Below are 21055 nucleotides of genomic sequence, written 5' to 3'. Positions count from 1 at the left end.
TCACCTCCAGATCTTCCTGCGACCTGGGGGCTTCTGGGCGCTGCCTCCCCACACCTCTCCTCCCTCTGGTCTGCTTGACTTGTGTCGACACCAGGAACATCACAGGAGCATAAAAGCGTCAAACACTGTGACTTTGTTTACTTTCCATTTATTCACATTTCATGGATATTACACTTCCTCAAAAACTAATACAAATTGAGATTACATTGTCTGACAATTCAAGTATTTTAGTTTTAGAAAACAATTTCCTATGTGACATAGGAAGCAAACATCTTATCCAACTGATTGCTAACAAGTTTTACAGCTGTTACAACTGCACCTGCATCGGCAGAGTCCACGGTCCTCAGCACGATGGCCTCTGGCCAAGAACGTACCAGTGTGTAGAGCGCGGCCTGGATGGGCTGCTCCCGGCCACCTGCTGGTACCACAGGACACATCAGGTCCTACCGCAGATTCTCACTTCCAGAGCGAGCACAAGTACCCGGGGATCGGGGAGTGAGCCACTTGGTCTGCAAAGCCTTCAAACGCCCGCGCTTGCGTCCTGACTGCTCCGGAGTAAAGAGTAACTGACGAATGCTCAAAAAGCAAACAACCTGTTTAAACTTTAAAACTAAACCAAAAAAAGGCTCAGTGACAACTTGTTCTGAACTCTGATGGTAAGGTGAATTGTTTTTTCTCTACCCCGGAACAGGTAGATCTTTTTTGGCATGCAGCTTATCAAAACTATAACGCAGAACTGAAATTGTACAACAATAATCCTTGTCAAGAAAATCAGTTTAACAAATGGCCAGACTTGTCCTTCCGTAGAAAACACAATCTACACGCTGCTTTAAAAACGGGACACACGTTTCCAGCCCGTAATTCTAAAAAGAAGACAGCACAATGCCCAAGTTTTTGCTTACTGGGGAATGCTCCAGAGGAGATGGGACAGGCACCAGTTTGAAAAAAAAAAAAAAAAGAAAAGAAAAAAAAGGCCACTGGGACACTCAGTATGACGCAGCACGGTTAGGATCAAAGGTGATCCTTCGGGCCACGCAGATGATACACATCACAGATCCTTCAACTAAATACAAAAATTTCCATCCACATCAGACAGTTTAAAGCCAAATTTCTAGTTATTTTGTTAAAAATAATTCTAACTAAAGCCAAGGGGTGGAACTGAGCTATGGGTACGGTGGGGGGTGAGCTCTCTGGGGGGGCCCCGCCCCCGAGTAACATATAAGCACTTAGACTTTACAGTAAAATCCACACACACTCACGCTCTTTTCTGCTAGTACGTAATTAAAGTGGAGGCCAAAGTTCCTAACGCACAAGGGACACGGAGGAAATAGCACGTTGTGAGTGATGGCGCACATGTCACATCTGCCCCTGTAATGATCACTTTCACAGTGACAGCTGTAGCAGCAAGTTTGCCGGGAATGTTAGGAAAAGAGAAAGCCACACATACCCACTACTTCAAAGAGATATGAGCTATTTTTCCAGGGGGGTTGAGAGGTGGCCCAATTCTGATGTTTTCGGGCCATTTCTGGCAAACGTCCCACCGGACAGGCCGAGGCTACTGCCACCGAGGCGCTCCTGAAGGCGCCTGGGGACCACGGGAGCACGTGACACCAACGTAGGACACACGGGGCCCCTCATGTCCTCTTCCTTCCAACGGCTGGATAAACCTCAGGTGAGGGAACAGGACCAATGACGCGGAAACGGTGTCAGCCACCCGCTTACCACAGATCGCCGGTAACAGAAACTCACCCACGTACTCTTTCTAAAAGGAAAATGCAACAGAAGTGGCCACGCCCTCCCTATTGTCCCAGGTGAGAGTCTGACCACGTCTCACAAAGTGTAAGCACCTCTCTGTGTATTTGTCCAGAGTCACACACACGCGGGGGCCAAATTCTCTCAGCAGAAGCAGAAAACAAGTACAAGAATCTCATGATAAATGTTGGGCCAACTACCACACTTCAAGTGTTTAACACGGTTGATCATAAAACGGTTTCCCTGCCCCCCCCTTATATCTAAAACTTATAGCTTCTTTTTTAAAAAAGCAACTGTACTATCTACAGTTATCGTGACTGTTCTTTCCTAAGTCAGAAAACATTCTATGCGCTGAAGATCAGAATATACAAACGTGAGCCCTCAGGCACGGACCCTGAGCCTTTAAAACAAGATCATTAAATGACTAACGAGGAATGAAAGTGGACATTTAAACATTAAAAACTGCATCTAATTCATGTGCCCAGAGTCTTCCCAGAAGGCGAGGATTAGCGACCCAACAGCGGTGGCGAAGTGACGGGATCTTCTCATGCACAACCATGGCTCCCTTCCAAATGGACATGCCGAGTATCTTACTCTTAAAAAAGTCAATGGAAACTTATCAAATGCAGAATAATATACTTCCGTCTAAAGTTAAAGGCAACATTTGCACACACGATTTCAATTCCATGACCTTATTGCATGTTTCCTGGTGAACTTACATGGCTCATGTGTAGTAAAAGCTCTGAGATCCTCAGGGTTCATCACGGTACAAACGAACTAGGACAGATTCACTTTCTTTTTTGTACCGTGCTCGAACTTTAACTTAATTTTTTTTCCCCCAGGTTTTGCGGTCTATGGTCTATCGACTATAAGCTACCAAATTTGTGCTTTTAAACCCTCATTCCTGACCACCCCCCATTCTGTCTGTCTGTAGGGGACGCACTGGTAACAGCACCTCAGGAATGCCACTACAAAACCCCATCTACAAAACCAAAGAACAAACTCGTTTCCTTTTAAAATGAAAAAGCAGTTCCTCAATCAGGTAAAACAGGCCACAGGGCTAAAAGGCCGATGTCTGCAAATGATAAGCTAAAGCCTCTAATGCGGAGGGGGAACATTTGGTGGTCAAGATTCAGCTTTAAAACAAGACGATGCGGCAAAGGAAAAACGCCTCTGTCACGGCGTGGTAGCGAGATTCATTTGGAAAGGGCGCTGTCCTCCCAAATCAGGCAAGCCCACCAGAGAGAATGCCACAGGCAAGTTTCCTCCTGGACACAGGGGTTGCCGGCACGCCTTGCAGGCCGCAGCAGCGCACCCCAAAACCCGTGGATCGGAACAGCCTTTGGGAAGTCTAATCGATACCCTGATTTTGGTCTGTTAAGAAATCACTTGCGGTCAGTTTAATAAATGAACATTAAAAATCTTCCAAAAAATTTCATTCAAACGTATTTTACACATCAGACAGTTGTTAAGAAGGGAGAATACGGTTTCTTGACGCTTAACATTTGCAGGTTTTATTGGCCACATTCATCTTCCTCACAAAGTTCTAAGTTACCGTCCGCGGCGGGCTGACTACGCGGAGGGCGGGGGAGGGGGGGCAGCAGCTCGGCAGCGACTCCGCAGAGGGAGGGCGTTCAGGCGTCCTTTTTCTCCAGTAAAATTTTGTGCAGCTCATCTGCGTCCTCACCTGTTTTTACCCGGATTAACATGGTGACCGGGACGGTGGCGTTCTTCTCATCGATGGGTGGGTTTGGGACACACACAATAAGTACGTTGTTTTTCCCCGTTCGGGTGCACGGCATATTGGGCGGGATCAGGACATTCAGCAGTATGTTGCCTGCATTTAAGCAAAGGAAAAGGTACATCAAAATCACACAGACCCCGTGTCGGGAGACTACAGCTTTAATACGCGAAACATTCAATCCAGAAGCCCTCTTCAACTTAACCGATCTGACGCGGGGGGCCATCAGGGAGGTCACGGGAAAGGGCACTGGATCCCTGGTGCACATGCCAGCACGGCGTCCCTCCAAGAGGACCACGAGGACTCTGGCAGGCCCTGGCCCTGCTGCGGGGAAACCGCCTTCCACCCCGCTCCTGCCCACATCCCCGGCCTCCGTTGCAGCAGCCAGGCCCTGCTGAGAGGCGTCCGTTCTTACACGAAAGGAAGAACACTTTGGCACGACCCGCAGCCTTCACGAGGTCATTGGAATAAAGGCAGAATGGTCAGCAAAGAAACCTCTGTCTGAGGCAAGCATGGCTCCCGGATGGGTAGTGGGGCAGGGGGGGGGGCGGGGGTGCGGGGAGACCCACTAGTACCATGATGGCGTCACCCATGCATCAAGCCTTCGGGGAAAAAAAGCCACAGGGAAGTTTCTGTATCCAGCCTGGCAGGGCCCAGAGCTACCCACCACTTCCTCTCAGACCTGCCCCGTCCTCCTTCCGGCGGGCTGTTCTGAGGGCGAAGCTGGGTGTGGGGTGAAGGATGGACTGCAGCACGTTCAAGTTTTTTGCCTACATAAACCAGATTCCTTCGAACGGTTAACTCCCCTTCTGTGTTTATTAAACCATCCACTTTATCGATAGCTGCTTGGTTACATTTCTAACACAAATTAAAACGAAAACCATTTGGTGACTTCTTGGCTATAGTTTTTAACACACCTGTATCTCCTTACACATTGTCACTTAATTAAATCCGTAAATAGTCAGTAAACACGGGATGCATTTGGTTTGAACGACTGCTATTCCGACCCCAAACACAGCAATATACTCGACCTGGAGGACTGCAGTGAGCGAGGGGAAGTCTTTTACACCATGTGGTTATGAGGACTTGGGCCACTTGAAAAAAGAGATACCCACCTAAATTGGTGTCTGCCCGCACTAAAAGCTGTGTCTTCTGATTTGTTGTAGGTTTTAAATGCAAAGTACCCACACCTTTCTCTTTAAATTCATTGTCTTTCTTGTAAAATAGTTTACACCTATGGGGAAAAATAGGCATCATCAGATATTCCAAAGACAAACCAAGTCACAAGTTTTCTGACCACCACCGTTCACACTTGTGTGGAAAGACCCGCATTAAACGAGCAGAGGAAGCTTCAGGATGAATCCTTGATTGATTCAAGCTGGGTCTGGGCACAAACCAGAACAAGCAAACTGGTTAGATACTGTAGAACCCCTCCCTAATTTTAAAATAATAATAATTCTTAAAATAGTGGCTCATGGGGCGCCTGGCTGGCTGTCAGCTGAGCGTCCGACTCTTGATTTCAGTTCAGGTCACGGGGCACGGAGCCTGCTTGGGATTCTCTCTCTCTCTCTCTTTGCTCCTCTCCCCCATGCGCACATATACCTGCTCTCTCCGAAAGAAAAATAAAATTGCCACTAGCTCCTAAAAAAATAACCCAGTGGGTCACATACAACTTTTAAAATGACACTTTCTAAAATGGACACTTTTCTCAGTTCAGTCAAAATCACAGCTAAGCAGCCACAGGTCTCTGCCGTGCTCCTCTGGCCCCGAGCTCAAGAGGTTGACCGGGTCCTTTAAGGACAGGAATAAATGCAGGACACTCTGCTCCCATCTCTCTTCCCTCTTTTCCTATTTATTTTTTAAGTTTCTTCTGGACTCCTTCAATTTTGGGTCTACCAAATGCTGAAATCTTGGAAAACATTCTTAAGCAAGGCTGAACTACCAGTAATATAATCAAATGCCTCCCCAGCCTGCCGTGTCCCACGTCTCCTTAGGTTGTTAATAAACAAACCCAAACCACTGCCTGCTCCTTTGGTTTGTTCCAGCTAGCAAAGAATCTCAGGTCAGGATCACTCCTTTGTATCATCTGTGTAATTAAGAATGAGCAAAAGGAATTGTTGGATCCTTGAAAGTTCTCAGATATAACACTTGGGGATTCCATAGAATATGGTGACCTGTTATGAAACTCAGTCTGAAATTTTTGTTATTTAGAAAAACACATGTAGGGAAGCTTCTAAAATGGCACAAATAAGTATTCTGTAAATATCTTTATTAAAAAGCACTAATTTCATCTCACTGGGATGAGAGAATTCAAAATTTCCTCTGATCTTTCTTCTTTTAAATTTTTTTTTTCAACGTTTATTTATTTTTGGGACAGAGAGAGACAGAGCATGAACGGGGGAGGGGCAGTGAGAGAGGGAGACACAGAATCGGAAACAGGCTCCAGGCTCTGAGCCGTCAGCCCAGAGCCCGACGCGGGGCTCGAACTCCCGGACCGCGAGATCGTGACCTGGCTGAAGTCGGACGCTTGACCGGCTGCGCCACCCGGGCGCCCCTGATCTTTCTTCTGAAAGCAACAGCTCTCATATAAAAACAAACAAGAAAACCCGAAACAACTCTCATCACCGGGGGAAAGACCAAGGGATGGTCACTGTGCACAACTTGCTGGCTGAGAAAAGCCACAAAGGCCAGGCATGTCCCCATGAAGACAGGAGGCCGCCTGAGGAAGGGCGGGAGTAAAACCAAATCTGCAATCAGTGATGAGGTGACTTTGTGCAGGAAGGTGGAGGGGCAGAGGAGGAGAGAAGCCCAAGCGGAGATGGGGCAGGTGGGTGGGTGGGTCACGGAAAAACCTATCTCTAAAGCACTTTAAAAAGCAGGAGAGAAGAGGAGCACTGGGGTGACTCAGTCAGTTAAGTGTCCAACTTTGGCTCAGGTCGCGATCTCACGGTTCGTGGGATCGAGCCCTGCGTCGGGTTCTGCGGCGGAGCCTGCTTGGGGTTCACTCTCTGCCCCTCCCCCACTCGCTGTCTGGCCCTCTTAAAAAAACAAAGGCAGAAAAGAAAAATAACAAAGACTAGGATACGCCCACAGGAAATGTACAGAATCCGGTCAAGAATTCTTCCTTGTCCAGTTCAAAGGGCAAGCACAGCCTGACCCCGGGACGGGATGCTCGGCGCGTTCCGTGGGCCCCCTTCTTCCTCCCACGTCTCCGAAGACATGCTCACCGAACGCACTCCCAGGACTCCCCACTTACTTTTTGGAGTAAAACGCATCTTCCTCTTTCACTTCAGTAACTACTACTTTGGGTGGCTCGTCATTCTCTTCTTCATCTCCGCCTTTTATAAACACAAGACCAACTCAGTAAAATTCAAATCGAACGCTTAACGATGTAACAGAAGCTGTCTATCCCCGCACCACCCCCCACCCTCAACCTAAAAATCCTACGTAAGCCGATGTGCAAATCGAAAGCACGCGTCTAACTGGGCGTGTGGGAGCGGGAGGACTCGCTGGATTTTAACGGTTTTCTGAAAAATGAGAACAATTTTTAACAGGACCCTACCTCTCTCTCCTAGATGTCAATTTGTAGGCGGCCTTGGAATGAAAAGTTATCGACATGATTCAGTGCCCAAATTTTAACAGGAAAATAACCAATCAACACCCACACATACTCAAGATTACCCCACTAGAGAAGAAGAATGTCAGATGGGGTTCTAGCCCCCTTCCCCCCCAAATGCTCCTGCTAAGGAGCTAAGGAGCTAAGGAATAATCGATCTGAGCAACGGCCAAAGGTAAGGAAGATAAACTTGTTTACAGGACTTGTCAGAGAAACCACCCCCGTGTGTAAGCAAGCTTTGCCTGAACTGCCACACCGCTTGGGGCTCGGGTCCCAAGGGTCCCCTCCCGGACCGAGCCCAGGGCCCCAGGCACAGGGGAGATTGAAGTCACTATGGGATGCAAGTAACACCCTCTGGAGAAAGACAGTCTCAGGAAACTCAAAAAGTTAAACAGCAACAATTCTGGTGCTCAAACAATTCAAAGACAAGATTTAAATTTTAAGGCGGCAGTCCTGAGGGGCCCCTGGGGGGCTCTGTCCGTTAAGCGCCCGACTCCTGGTGTCCACGGAGGTCACGAGCTCACCGTCATGAGTGGAGCCCCACGTCAGGCTCGCGCCGAGCGTGGAGCCTGCTTGGGATTCTCTCTCCCTCTGCCCCTCCCCTGGCTTGCACCCTCTCTCTCAGAAGGAAGGGAGTCCGGAGTTAGGTTCTCCACGGCAGGCCCCAGGCATCCCGGTGTTTTAGCAAGCTTAGGCCTTCCGATGCGCCACGCACCTCAAGCACCCGGAGACGCAGGCACCCTCACTTCCACATCCCTCCCACAGGCTCTGCCACTGCCCCGGGCCCACTGGGCCCGTTCAGGGCAGGGGAAGGGAAGGGGCGGTCTCCATCCTATGCTGTGCGCGGGGGCAGCCGGTGCCTGAGGGCGCACCTGACGGCCAGGCAGAGGGGTACCGGCAGTCTCGCTCCAGGGAGGAGGGACACGGGACATTTGGTGGCAAACCGGCCACCGCGGGTTCCTTTCTTTCTCCCTCTCACGAAGTTCACATCTCCTGAGACGTATACTTTTTAACTGCTTACGAAGAAGTACCTTCACACGTGTGGGCTGTTCACAGTCACCACGTGATGACAAGCGATCGGGACGCGAACCCCTCTCCTCAGAGAGCTAAGAAAAGAGGGAGGAAAGGCTGACTGGGGGCACTGATACTACACAAGGTGGAAACTTCTGGAAAGGCGGCTGCAACCCAGACACATCCAGGGAAAACCCCGTCAATTTGTTCCCCATGGCTAACAAGAGTCTCCCTGTTTTATTTATAGTAGAGCACTTTTCTGCCATGTGACCTCACCTATGATTATAAAAACCTAAACACGAGAAATCCCATAGATGTTTATGACCAGTTTTTAAAAATTTTTTTTTAACATTTATTCATCTGTGAGAGACAGAGAGAGACAGAGCATGAGCGGGGAAGGGGCAGAGAGAGGGAGACACAGAATTGGAAGCAGGCTCCAGGCTCCGAGCTGTCAGCACAGAGCCGGACGCGGAGCTTGAACTCACGAACTGCGAGATCATGAGTTGAGCCGAAGTCGGACGCTCAACTGACTGAGTCACCCAGGCGCCCCTATGACCAGTTCTTTCAATAAGACACAATTGTCAAACAAAGTTAATTCACTTAATTTTTATTTTAGAGAGAGCATGAGCAGGGGAGAGGGAGAGAAAGAGAGAGGAGAGAGGAGAGAGAAGAGGGGAAGAGAGAAGAGAGGGGAGGGGGGAGGGGAGGGGGGAGGGGGGAGGGGAGGGGGGAGGGGAGGGGAGGGGAGAAGAGAGGGGAGGGAGGGGGAGGAGGAGAGGGAGGGAGAATCCTAAGCAGGCTCCACGCTCAGCACAGAGCCCAACATGGGGTTTGATCCCACGACCCTGTGATCATGACCTGAGCTGAAATCAAGACTCGGGCACTTAACCAACTGAGCCACCCAGGCATCACTCACTTAATTTTTTACATGCAAAGCCACGCGTTTCATAATTTTCAAAGTCATCGTGCCAGATATCTAGATGTTCCTCACTTTTACCTTTATATTCTTAATCCTTACAATAAACTCTACAGAAGCGGTCTTACTCCATTTTACAACTAGGGAAAACAGACTCAGAAACAGCTGGCCAACTTTGTCCGGGATCGCACCTAGGAAGTGACAGTCACAGCGTGAATCCAGATCCGTCCGAAACACACACCTACGCTCGTGCCACTACACACCAACTCGGACACACCCGGAGCCGACCCGCGAGGACGGCCTGGGACTCTGTCATTACCTTTGTGTTCGTCGCTGCCGCCGCCGGCTTGTACCTCCAGCGTCTTTGTGGCGAACGGTGAAGAGACCGGTTTATTCTGGCTGATATCTTTGCCAAATAAACCGGAGTTTCCAGAAGAGAATGAAAACCCAGTCAGGGGGCCAGAGTTTAAGGAGCCCAAGGCAGAACTCTCGATCTTCTTGCTAAAGTGAAACGAGGCACCTGCTGCTCCCGCCGACGGGTCCGCTTTCTTTTCAGGATCCGCCTCCGTCTTCTTTTCGGACGCGTCCTCGGTTTTGCCGCCATGAAACAAAAATGTTGACTCCTGCTGTGACTTCGATGACCCGAAGAGGGAGGGAGACGGGGTGGCGCCGGGCGTCTTGTCGGAGTCGCTTTCGGAATCCCTGCAGCTGCCGCTGCTCCCGAGCTGCTGCTCGATCCCTGCCAGGTATTTCTCATAGTCTTTGAAGATGGGCGTCAGGTCGCAGAGCGGGTTTGCGTTCACGTGCTTCACGATCCAGTCCCGCACCGAGCAGTTTAAGGCAGCCAGCTGCTTGTGATAGGCGTTCCTGGGGCAGGCCGGGCCAGAGGGGAGGCCGGAGGAAGAGGGCTGCTGGCTGTCACCGTTAGTTTTGGGATTTAAAATCTTTTTATCGACCAAGGAGGTAGGACCGTTTGTGGCAACAGATCCTATAGGAAATTAAAGTTTGAAGCGTTTACTGAGAGGCTGATTGGATTCTATCCCCCAGATTTTTATGCTGCACTGCCTTCGTATTTTCTTTTACCATACCCTAGTTTTGTGACAGTTCAAGAAGCGTGTGCACGTCTGACATTTAAGAAGCAGTGATCACAAAAATCAAACTTTGTACAAAAACGGGGCTCGCGTCAATTAAACCTCTAAAGGTTTAAAATGGTCTTTTCTTTCAAAAGGATGCCTGATGCCTGCCTTCCCCGAGAACTGTCACAACGGTCAGGGGAAAGCTTAACCCCCAACGCCTTGGGATGAGCACGTACTCGTGCAGTTAAAATCTTAACAGGGAGCGCTAGCTTCATCACACCGAACACTCCGCCTAATTAACACCCAACGGGCCACACTTAAAATACCTAGCGAAGTACAATCCAACCAGCCAGGGTCACTTCTGAAAACCGAAGACCGCAGCGCAGGATTCCATTCTCTGTCACTGATCCCGAGAGCTCTTGACCAACTCTCTCAGAACAGATCAGGCAATCAACACACGCCGGGCGAAACCAATCTAGGCCGGAGGACCCCCTAGGTTCCCGGGGGGCGCGCACCACACAGAAAGTCCTCGGCCCCCATAGAACGAATGAGGAGACGGGAAGGCAGGTCTTTACAGAGGGTCCACTGAGAGCGTCCTCTTCTCCTTTGACCCTCAGGTCAATTCCGAGGGTCACTCTCATTTCACAGTTGAAGATCTGGACGCTCACAGGCTAAGGGACTTTACCAGGGTCACAGAGCCGGAGACCGGCAGAACTGAGAACAGAACCTCGGTCTATCCTGGCTCAAAAGCTTCTGCTCTATTCACTTCCTCTGCAAATAGCCGATATCTAATTTGCATCCCTTTCGGTATCACCCTGTTTCTGCTCGTTTAGTCCCAGGACCCAGGATAAGTACAAGAAAAGTATCTTTGCAGAGTTACTTTTCAGATGGTCTGTACCCAGATGTGACCAGGGGGAGGGGAACCTACTCACCAAAGGCTGCCTTGGTCTCGCTCGCTGCCCTGGCACTGGAGAAGGGAGAGGCACTAGTTATGCTGCTTCCATTAGACAGTCCTTCCAAAGGCTTCCCTCCAGCACCGTTACCAAATCCAGAAAACCCTCCTCCTCCAGATGGTACGACCAAACCTTTAAAACCTTTAAAGGCCCCTCCACTATCAGACTGAAATACAAAGAAAGAGCACACGTTAGATAACCCTCTTTTATAACTAAGTAAGTAACAGTATTATCTTGGCTCAACAGCGCCTAGAATCCTTATGCCAGCAGATTAAAGGAAAACTGCCAGCACAAGCTGGAAATGAGGCAGATTTTCCTCCTGATGACAGAGCTCTGCCATCCAAAGCTGCCTTCCTGAGACAGCCATGAAGGACAGTCCCAATTTACAGTGAGATTTGTTTTTAAAAATAGATTTAGGAAATAGAAGACAAAAAAGACTAATGCGGTAAAGTTGTGTACGCAGCCTCAGGATTGTAACTAAAAGCAAACATTTCAATACAACGAATCCCTAACGAACCATTTTTCACATACTATGCAATCAAAAAGACCATTAGCCCAAGGATGCTGTGGAAACATCAAGTCAGGTGAACTCCAAGCGCTTTACCCACTTACCTGTAATCTCCTAAGCCCTTCTGCAGCCTTTAGTCTCTGGGAACTGGTGAAGTTGACTCTCAGATCTAGACTTTCCCTTAGTTGAGAAATCCACAGGCGACATTTTTATTCTCCACTTTCTTGCGACTTCCAGTAAGTAGCAGGGTCTTTCTAGCACTTTCAACCCACTGTGGCTGGCTCTCTCACCTCTCTAACCTGAGATGCTCTGGAAACATCTGGCACGCCTATGAACTTCTAACACTGCTCTCTGCCCCGGGAAACTTTTGGAGACACGTTCCTCGGTTTACAGTGCTTGACTGAAGTTACTATTTCCCTCCTGTTCAAAACAGTGGTTCTACCGCAGCAGGGGATGGTCTGCTTTTTGGATCAAGGATCCAAGGGAGGCTCTAGGAAATACTCTCAAATACATATGCTCAGAACATCCACGGGAGTGCACCAACCTTAAGTTCACGCACAAACGAATTACAATCGTGAGCTCACAAAAAATTACTTACACTAGAAACTCTTCATTTTCTAAATGGGCCAGTTAGCGTAATATTATTGCAAAGTTTTAAAAAATCGTTCAAAAAGCTTCAATCATAAACATAGGATTTCAGATGGTTACTGGCCACGGATACAATTGTGGCAATAAAATTAGGCCAGAAAAACCCAGAAAACAAAAACAAAAGCAAAGCCTTAACTTGCATAAATTTCAGTGCATATAATAAATATAGTTCTTCGGTTCTGACACTCTATAAATTTGATTTTTAATGAATCAGTATCCCGAAGACACCACACAGAGCGCTATCATTTTATAAGATTCCATGGATGAAGCATAAAAAGCTGTGAGTAGCTCCTCAGAGCCTTTTACTTTGCATGAGATTTAAAAACCAGAGGATATTGATAGTTATTTTAGAGACTGCTGACAGTACATTGGCTCTAGAGCCATCACAAAAATTCAAGAACCACTGGCTTTTAAACGAAGGAATGGAGTCATTCAGAAAAATGAGAGTACAAGCGAATGAGGTAATCCACCGGGGCAAACACCCGTGTCTGTCAATCTCCCTCGCGTACTTTGATTTTTCTCCATGACGCTTAGAGGAAAACTAAAATTATATATTCAGCGTGTCTCTTCCATCGTTAGGACGTAAGGCCCACCAGGCACGGATATTTTACTCACTCCTGTCTTCACCCACCAATGAATCTCTAGTGCTCAGCACAACACATCCAGGACAGTTGACATGGGAACAACTGGGGGTTAGGGACGCCAACATCCCTCCCTTATCAGAAAAATAATAAATCTGCGTATAAATGCAATTCAAACCCGTACTGTCAACAGTCAACTGTATATAGGAAAAGTCACATTTCAGCACTTAAGCAGATGATAGAACTGTTAATTTCTCTAATACACAAGCTCTGATGGAAACCTGACGCTGCAAGTTATAGTCGAAATTATGTGTGTCTTTTATTTCCTTTAGCAGCCAGAGGGCCCCAACCCCCTTCCCTCTGGCCCAGTCTGGACTGTGGTGGACACGGCTTGTACTTCTTCACTGTCCCTCATCTGACAGCCGGGCCATCCCTCCTTGAGGCGGTCTTCCTCTGGTTTCTGTCTACACCGTGAGCTGCCACTCTCAGCCACCCTCCCTGGTTTCAACCTCCTGCGTGGTGAGGACTCTCACAGCTGCACCTCCTGTTCCAGGAAGCCACCCCACAGACCTAGTGGTCTTCCAGAACTTCACCTCAATGTACCCCAGGCTCTTAGAACACATTTCCCCAACTGAACCGATCACTTCCTCCACAATTAAGTTGTCCTTCCCTCCTGCTGCCCCCTCTCCGAGGAAGAGCCATCAAACTTCACTAGGCTTGATACCTAGGTTTGACCGGTCACCAGTCTTTAAGAATGAAATCGGATCAGTGAAAACTTGGAATAACAAAACCGAACAGAGTCACCACGGAAGGTGCAGGGGAGCAGATTCATTCCAAAGCTGCCACCCGGGATGTTCAAAGCAGCCTCTCCAGCCTGACAACAGATGTCCGGGCCACCGAGTCAGCACTCAGGTATCTGGAAGGTATCTGAGGGCTGGGAATTGTACCGGGGGAGACTAGTTAAACGTGGGAGTGACTGCTGAATACGGACCACGTGATTTCCATTCACAAGTTACAGTTCATCTTTTATCCTTGTGAACACAGGAAGGAAAACACTGTAACCTACTATACTGGGAAGAAAACCAGCACCTGCCATGCTTCTTTCAGAGCTAAAGGACTCCCCCTGACCCTCCCCTCGACGCCAGGATGCAGCAGGACTCCGAGGACACCTTGCGTTTCCCTTCCCTACGCCATCTGCCGCTACTTCTGTTTGTATCGTTCCATGTGTCTTTTCCTCTCCTTACTGCCGTTCGGCTGGAATCTTGTCTACAGGATCGACATTGGATTTCTGCAACTCGGTCAGGTACAGATCTCACGCTTCTTGTTGTCCATCTCCCGTGGTCTACATCCAGGATTTTCACAAGTGGAGTTAGCATTTTAAAAAGCATTTATCGATCTGACGGCTCCCACAGGTAGAAATGCTCTGCAACTCAGGAGTCAAATTAGCGTTTAATGCCAAGGGCGGTAAGAAAACACTCACTTCAAATCCAACATTTCTACGCTTTGCTTTCTTTATGGCTCTATTCTTCAAGACTTCCTCACTGGCCACTGAGAATGTTCCCACCTGCAGGTGTACAAATTAAACAGCAGTAAGATGAGGCCCCAAAAAAGAAATGAACAAAAAAGCCTAACCAAACTTATCTTCGTATCTGGTTTTAACATACTGTTAATACTAACAACAAAGTAAGGAGAGGGCAGATTAAAATAAAGTTTATGTCTGTTGTCTACATCGTGAATCCCAAAGCTACTTAGATGAATCAGAAATCTCCCAGAACGAGGCGCCTAGGTGGCTCAGTCAAACATCTGACTCTTGATTCCGGCTCAGGTCATGATTCACGGTACATGAGTTCCAGGCCCGTTCTGGGATCCAGATCAAGCCCCCAAAATGGGCTGCGTGCTGGGCTGGGCTGGGCTCCGTGAGGGGCATGGAACCTGCTTACGATTCTCTCTCTCCCTCTGCCTCTCCCCTGCTAGTGTGCTCTCTCTCTCAAAAAAAAAAAAAAGGAAAAGAAAGAAGTCTCCCAGGATCTATGCAAATCCAGGCTTTGCATACAACCCGGAGAGGAGCACACACAGAGAAAGTTTTGCTAAGACCAAGACCATCAAAAGTTTGGTAGAAAACTATTCAGAACTGGTTCTTCAGATTTTAAATATATTTAAAGACATGTATCTTAGAATAAAAATCCACTTTTAAGAAGTAAAATCTATTCTTCAAAAGCCAACAGTTACCTTAAAGATCATCAACAGTTAAAGGAGGTGGAGCCAGTTCTAAAACCCAAATGCCCAAATCTAGTACGTTACTACTTCAGTTTCCAAAAACACATTTTATTTTTATCACGTGTGCATACCATTTTTAAGAGAGACCTCGCCCATTTGTCCATCACCCAAAAGCCCACTGATGTACCCGGGACTCCTAAGGGCCCCTGCTTGGAAGCTACCGCTCTTCCCAGGAGCTAAAGTACCTCGTCCATAATCAGAAGTTGGCTGAAGATCTTTGGGTTTATTTCAACCCTTCTTTTACCCTGTAGGGCTGGCATGAAATACTTTCTGTAAGAAGATGTCATCCATAGTTATTTCAGGTAAGGTTAAAGAGACCTCCATGCTTACAGACGGGACTATTTGGTTGCATTTGTCCCCAAACAAATGGAATGCCCTTTCAGACTCATTAGATTCAATCCAAATGGAGGTCCTTTCACACCTGAAATATCTTAGCATCAAAGCAAATCATTATGCCACAGTCTTAAATCTTACTAGGCCCAGAATGAAACTCGGCAGAAGATCTGGAAAAAACCTGAGTTACCAAAGACCTGGTTAAAAAGCACCAAGTCAGTTAGAAATGTTAAAAACCTTGTCGAAGTATTAATAAACTTGTGATTTTGGTTTCCCTAAACATAGGAATACGTGTATTTGTAAAGGAAAAAATGTTCATACGACAAGACAGATTCAGCAAGAAGACAGTTTTCGAATAAGCTTGGAAACAGTTTTGCAGATTTCTACTTCTTCCTCTTTTTTTTTAAACTTAGCACTATTCTATTGGCCTGGGAGCATCAAACTGCTGACAAGGCACTAAAAATGCAGCTGTTATTTCTATTCTTTGTAAGAGAGAAAAGGAAATATTTCTGAGGGAAGACCATTTTTATTTTGTGAGGAAAGAAACTAGGCCATCCAAATTCTACTTCATTGTTGTGGGGGTGGGGGTGGGGGCGGGGGTGGGGGTCTCAGATCTGTGCGAACATGAAGTAAGACAGGCCTCCAAGAAGCATTAGGGTAAGGGAGGTGACCCCAATCAGAAATCTCAAATTACGGGTGCGGCAGACGGAGAAGTCACGTGGCGTAGTACCACTTCTCACGTTCGGGCGCGATGCTAAGTTCACGACCAGATCACTTACTCACCCTTCAGGCTTGACTAAAACTATGAGTTTAGAATGCAGCAAGTATATGAAATTCAGGAAGGTGCTTCTACAAAGGTGCAGAATATTTCAGGAACGGGAACTAGTGGGAAAAAGACAGCCAAATGTAATAAATAAATTTCTATACTAAGTACAGATCATAAAGAAACCATACTATTTCCTGTTCCGGCTGTTCTTTAAAAGGCCTTTTTTTTTTTTTTTTAATAAAAAATTTTTTTTTAATGTTTATTTATTTTTGGGACACAGAGAGATGGAACATGAACGGGGGAGGGGCAGAGAGAGAGGGAGACACAGCATCCGAAGCAGGCTCCAGGCCCTGAGCTGTCAGCACAGAGCCCGACGCGGGGCTCGAACCCACGAACCGTGAGATCATGACCTGAGCTGAAGTCAGCTGCTTAACTGATGGAGCCACCCAGGCGCCCCTAAAAAGGCCTTTTGATTTTCCTACCAAATCTGCCCAAGGAATCCCAAAATGAATTTAAATTTAGAAGCAGCAGGGAATCGTTCTTGGGGAAAGATCTTACCTCCTCTGCTTCGTCTTCTTGATCCCAGTTCCTGTCGGTCAATTCCTTCTCAGCAATTCTTTTGGCCATTGTTTCAACCCTACGTTAAAAGTGAAAGAAGTGAAAAGTTTACTTTTCTGGATCAAGATGTAATTCCTTACCACGAATTTTTAAAGAATTTTTACGAAGAATTTTAAACAATGCTAAACCAGCTCCGTTTGAAAAAACACTTATAACACTGATTTTTAAAAATCTGAAGTACTGTATACGTAATCAACAAGTGATTAATTTATTCTATGCAAATTATAATCACAGTCTTGCTACAGGCAAAACATTTTAAACACTGCAAATTCTCTTAAAGATGATTCAGTTGGGGCGCCTGGGGTGGCGTAGTCGGTTAAGCGTCCGACTTCAGCCAGGTCACGATCTCGCGGTCCGGGAGTTCGAGCCCCGCGTCAGGCTCTGGGCTGATGGCTCAGAGCCTGGAGCCTGTTTCCGATTCTGTGTCTCCCTCTCTCTCTGCCCCTCCCCCGTTCATGCTCTGTCTCTCTCTGTCCCAAAAATAAATAAACGTTGGAAAAAAAAAAAAAAAAAAAAGATGATTCAGTCAAGAAGCTCATCCTTAGACAAGAATTTTAATAAGGCAGTGGAAATACCTTCACAGCATGAGTACCTTTCTTTAGGCTACAGACAATTGATAGAAATAAATTTCCCGAGACTGAACATTTAATTACCCCAATCTGTATACTGCTAAGCTAGAGTATCATTTAAAAGTTCAAAATGTAATTAATATCGATGTGTTAACATTCTGAAAATTTACATATAACCCTTCAAGAATAAGACATCAGCTCAACTCTAAAGCCAGTGTTATGAGGCGGGGGGCAACAGTATTATCTCTGCAGTGGGCACAAGCAGCGAACCAGAGAGGGTACTTGAAACCATCCCTTAAAATTTGCCATGTTTTCTGATCCTAACATATGTTGTTTACTATAAAAAACAAAAATACCAAAACACTCAACGGACAGCTCCATTGCGAGCGCTGAACTGGCTCGTTCTCTAACTCGCCAGCTAAATGGACCAAGCAAATTCCACTTCTCCTGCTACCCGCCTTGCCTGGAATTCACCAGCTCATTCAGGGTCCCCGAAACCTGTCTAGACTCCTTTCTGAAGGTCTTTCCCCACTCACTTTACTCACCACAACCTACCAGAGTCAGTTCCTAGAATTTCACGGTCATTGAGATACACACTTACGCCCGGCCTATTTCTCTTTACTATCTGCACAATAAAATTCAAATGTTGACACTCCAAAGTCCTCCAAACTCTGGCCCCCTGTGGAGTCATTACATAGGGGATTTTCAGCTTTTAATAATATCTTAATAATACCTAAACTTCTCTTTTACAAGTACGTACGTGCTTTCTTTCCTGACTATAGAATAAATGCTTTTAAAGCCCGAGTTGCTAACACATGAAATATGAGACCCAGCCATTACCTGCAAATCCTTTTTTAAGGTCTCCCCCCACCAGATACCTCGTTAACTTTTGCCATTAATCTTTGTTATTCAAACAATCGAGGTACTTTCAGACACGATCTTACTGAACTCCAAAGGTTCAGAGGCCAGGTCTCTGCTGGGATTCTTTTCCTACTCAGTAAGTAACACCTCCACCAGAGGGCAGAAGAGGGGAGAAGTTGAAATCGTCGCTTCTGCCGTAACTGTAAGCGATTAAGGCAAAAAAGGGTGACGCTGAAAGTGCAAAAACCATAGTAAAATTTCAGCATCTAACTCACACCCACAAGTGAGGAGACAGCCAGCAGAGTAAAAACCAAAATGAACACAGCCGCGTCCGTATCCTGCCCTATGTATTGAATCTGTGACCTCGCCACAGGGCAGGGATCTTCGCTGTGTTTACTGACCCCCTCCAAATGCCCTGAACCTGTCCATCTTCTAGGAGGTATTCCAGAAGCGCTCAATCAGTGACCCGGGGCACTACGGATTTCGGAAAATGCTACACGATGCCGGCATCTCAGTTCTGCCATTTTCTTCCTAGGCCTTTGGCAAGTTATTTACTTGTTGTGACTTGGCCTCCTCATCTGTAGACAAGGCAGGTGTGGGGAAGTAAGATCAAGAAAAAAAGTTAGTTTAGGGGCGCCTGGGTGGCTCAGTCGGGTAAGCGTCCGACTTCGGCTGAGGTCACGATCTCACGGTCTGTGAGTTCGAGCCCCGCGTCGGGCTGTGTGCTGACGGCTCGGAGCCTGGAGCCCGTTTCAGATTCTGTGTCTCCCTCTCTCTGTGCCTCTCCCCTGCTCATGCTCAGTCTCTGTCTCAAAAAAAATTAAAAAAGAAAGAAAAAAAGAAAAAAAGTTAGTTTAGCACAGTGCCCAGGACAGAGGAAGGGCTTAATGAATATTAAAGAAACAAATTTTGTTAGAAGCAAAGGCTATAAAAAATACTATTTTTTTTTCTTCAAAATGTACAAAGTACAGTGTGGAAAAAAAGACTTCAATTATGAGCCAGGCTTTAAAATATATTTTAGCAAATCCATATTTGATTTCAAAGCACGATGCTTCAGTTAATAAATTTTCTTTTTATGCAAAAAGAAGGGGGGGGGGGGGACAGAAGTCTCTGTTAAGTACTCAGAACGAGGCCTAGCACCTAAGGAGTTTTATGTCCCGGCTATTACTAAGAATTTAAGGGCACCTGGCAGACTGAGCCAGTAGAGCGAGGGACTCTTGATCTCAGGGTTGTTGGTTTCAGCCCCACTTTGGGTGTAGTTTACTTAAAAATAAAATGTTTAAAAAAAAAAAAAAGATTTAGAAAACGTTTGGGCTTGTGGCTAAAAAGGCACCAGCTTTTGAAAGGATTCCTAGGTGGGAAACACTGTCATAGCAAATTGCGAGTTTTCGTAATTGGGAAAAAGCTATTATTTGCGCCGGATAGAGTCATGCGGTCTCTGCTACCAAGTGCTGCCTCATCCTTGGGGCTGAACTTTAGTCAACACCAGGGTACCCTAAGATGAAAACACATTGGCCCATATTTGACCGAGGAAACAAACAACAACAAAAAACAAGGGGGCAGACCCCGGAGACTGACATGCCAGGGGAAAAGCGAAGTCTGAAAATTGCTTCTTAAGGGAACAGAGTACAAGAGCCGATCGATAGCCCGGGATTGCACTAAGAAAGTGAAGCCGAGGCAGAGGTAGCGTCGGGAGCGAGGAGAGGGCGGCGAGCTGGCCAAGAAGGAAGAAGTACCGAGGGGAACGGCTAGGAAGGGTGGCCGGATCAGGATGGTCCCTGCCCGCTCCGGCCTCCGCCGGGGCCGCCTCACCCAAGTTGGGCGCCGCAGCCCCGACAGGTCGCTCCGGCGCCCGGCTTCACAAACAGCACCCGACTACGCGCCGCTGGGATCGTCCCGCCCCACCCTCCCCGGCTGACCCCACCACCCCACGGCCCGGACCCCTTACCCCGGCTTCTCCTTCCAGATCCGAGTGCCGCGCCCGGACCCCAGCTTCCTCCACCCCAAGCTCGGGCCTCTCACCCCGGCTCCAGCCCAGGATCCTCCTTCCGGGCCCGCGTCCCGGATCTGGACCCCGGCTTCCTGCCCAGGGTTCCCCTTCCAGCTCCGACTCCCGCACCCGGACCCCGGCTGCCTCCTCCCCAGGCCTGGGACCCGCAGCCCAGCTCCCCCTTCCAGGCCGAGTCCCGTACCGTGACCCCGGCGCCTCTCCCCAGGCTCGGCTCCTTCTCCTGCCACGCTGCCCGCCCTCTTCTTACCTTCCAGGCGGCCGCCGCGGCACTCGCTGGGTTGTGGGTGCGCCGAAAGCCGGGTGCGCGACAGCGAGCAGGTGCGAGGTTGCAGCCGCGCGGGCCTCGGGTCTGGAGCGGCCGCTGCTCGCCCGGTTGGGCGCGCCTGGTCGCTTCCGGTGCGCCGAGGTTCTCGAAAGACTTGGTGGTCAGCAAGCCCCGGGTCTCAAACACCATGTCCTCTGGGGGCCTCGCCTCGCCTCTCTGTGTTCGGCAGTGAGGGAGAGCCGCCGCTCAGCCAGAGACCGCCGGGGGAACGGCGCCGAATATGCTCCAAGCCGCCATTTTACAACTCCAATCTCCCCCCTCCCCCCAACCAACTCTATAAAAAGGAAGGAAAGAAACGCCCGCGTCTAGTTACTGCGCAAGCGCGCCCGGGCTCAGGCGCGCAGCACCTCCCTCCGCGGGCACTGGAACGACGCGCGGCGCAGGCGCCCAGCTGCTAGGAAACCGTCGCCGGGAGGAGCGCGCCCGTCTCACGCATGCGCGCGCATGCGTGCATTCACGCACGCGCGGGCCTCGGCCGGGGGAGCCGGCGCCG

The 21055-nt window shown here is 48.2% G+C and overlaps 1 protein-coding gene across 2 annotated transcripts; it reads right to left on the bottom strand.

The window, feature by feature from the left end:
• Nucleotides 1–943: 943 nt before the first annotated feature.
• On the bottom strand, nucleotides 944–20862 carry NUP50 (nucleoporin 50). 2 transcript variants are annotated; one of them, XM_047865766.1, is made up of 8 exons: nucleotides 20419–20862; nucleotides 16737–16815; nucleotides 14283–14366; nucleotides 11045–11231; nucleotides 9356–10024; nucleotides 6750–6831; nucleotides 4609–4727; nucleotides 944–3589 (listed from the first exon to the last, which is right to left on the bottom strand). In XM_047865766.1, the coding sequence occupies exons 2-8, from the start codon at nucleotides 16803–16805 to the stop codon at nucleotides 3387–3389; spliced, it is 1413 nt and encodes a 470-aa protein (XP_047721722.1). In that variant the 5' UTR covers nucleotides 16806–16815; nucleotides 20419–20862; the 3' UTR covers nucleotides 944–3386. The 2 variants fall into 2 exon arrangements, with proteins under 2 accessions (XP_047721722.1, XP_047721721.1); XM_047865765.1 differs by having other exon boundaries at nucleotides 20485–20860.
• Between the last annotated feature and the right edge of the window lie 193 nt (nucleotides 20863–21055).

The sequence above is a fragment of the Prionailurus viverrinus genome, chromosome B4 (assembly GCF_022837055.1).
Source record: "Prionailurus viverrinus isolate Anna chromosome B4, UM_Priviv_1.0, whole genome shotgun sequence".
Lineage (NCBI taxonomy): Eukaryota > Metazoa > Chordata > Mammalia > Carnivora > Felidae > Prionailurus > Prionailurus viverrinus.
The sequence above is the reverse complement of the archived record's forward strand: the minus strand, read 5'-3'. Positions and strand labels throughout refer to the sequence as shown.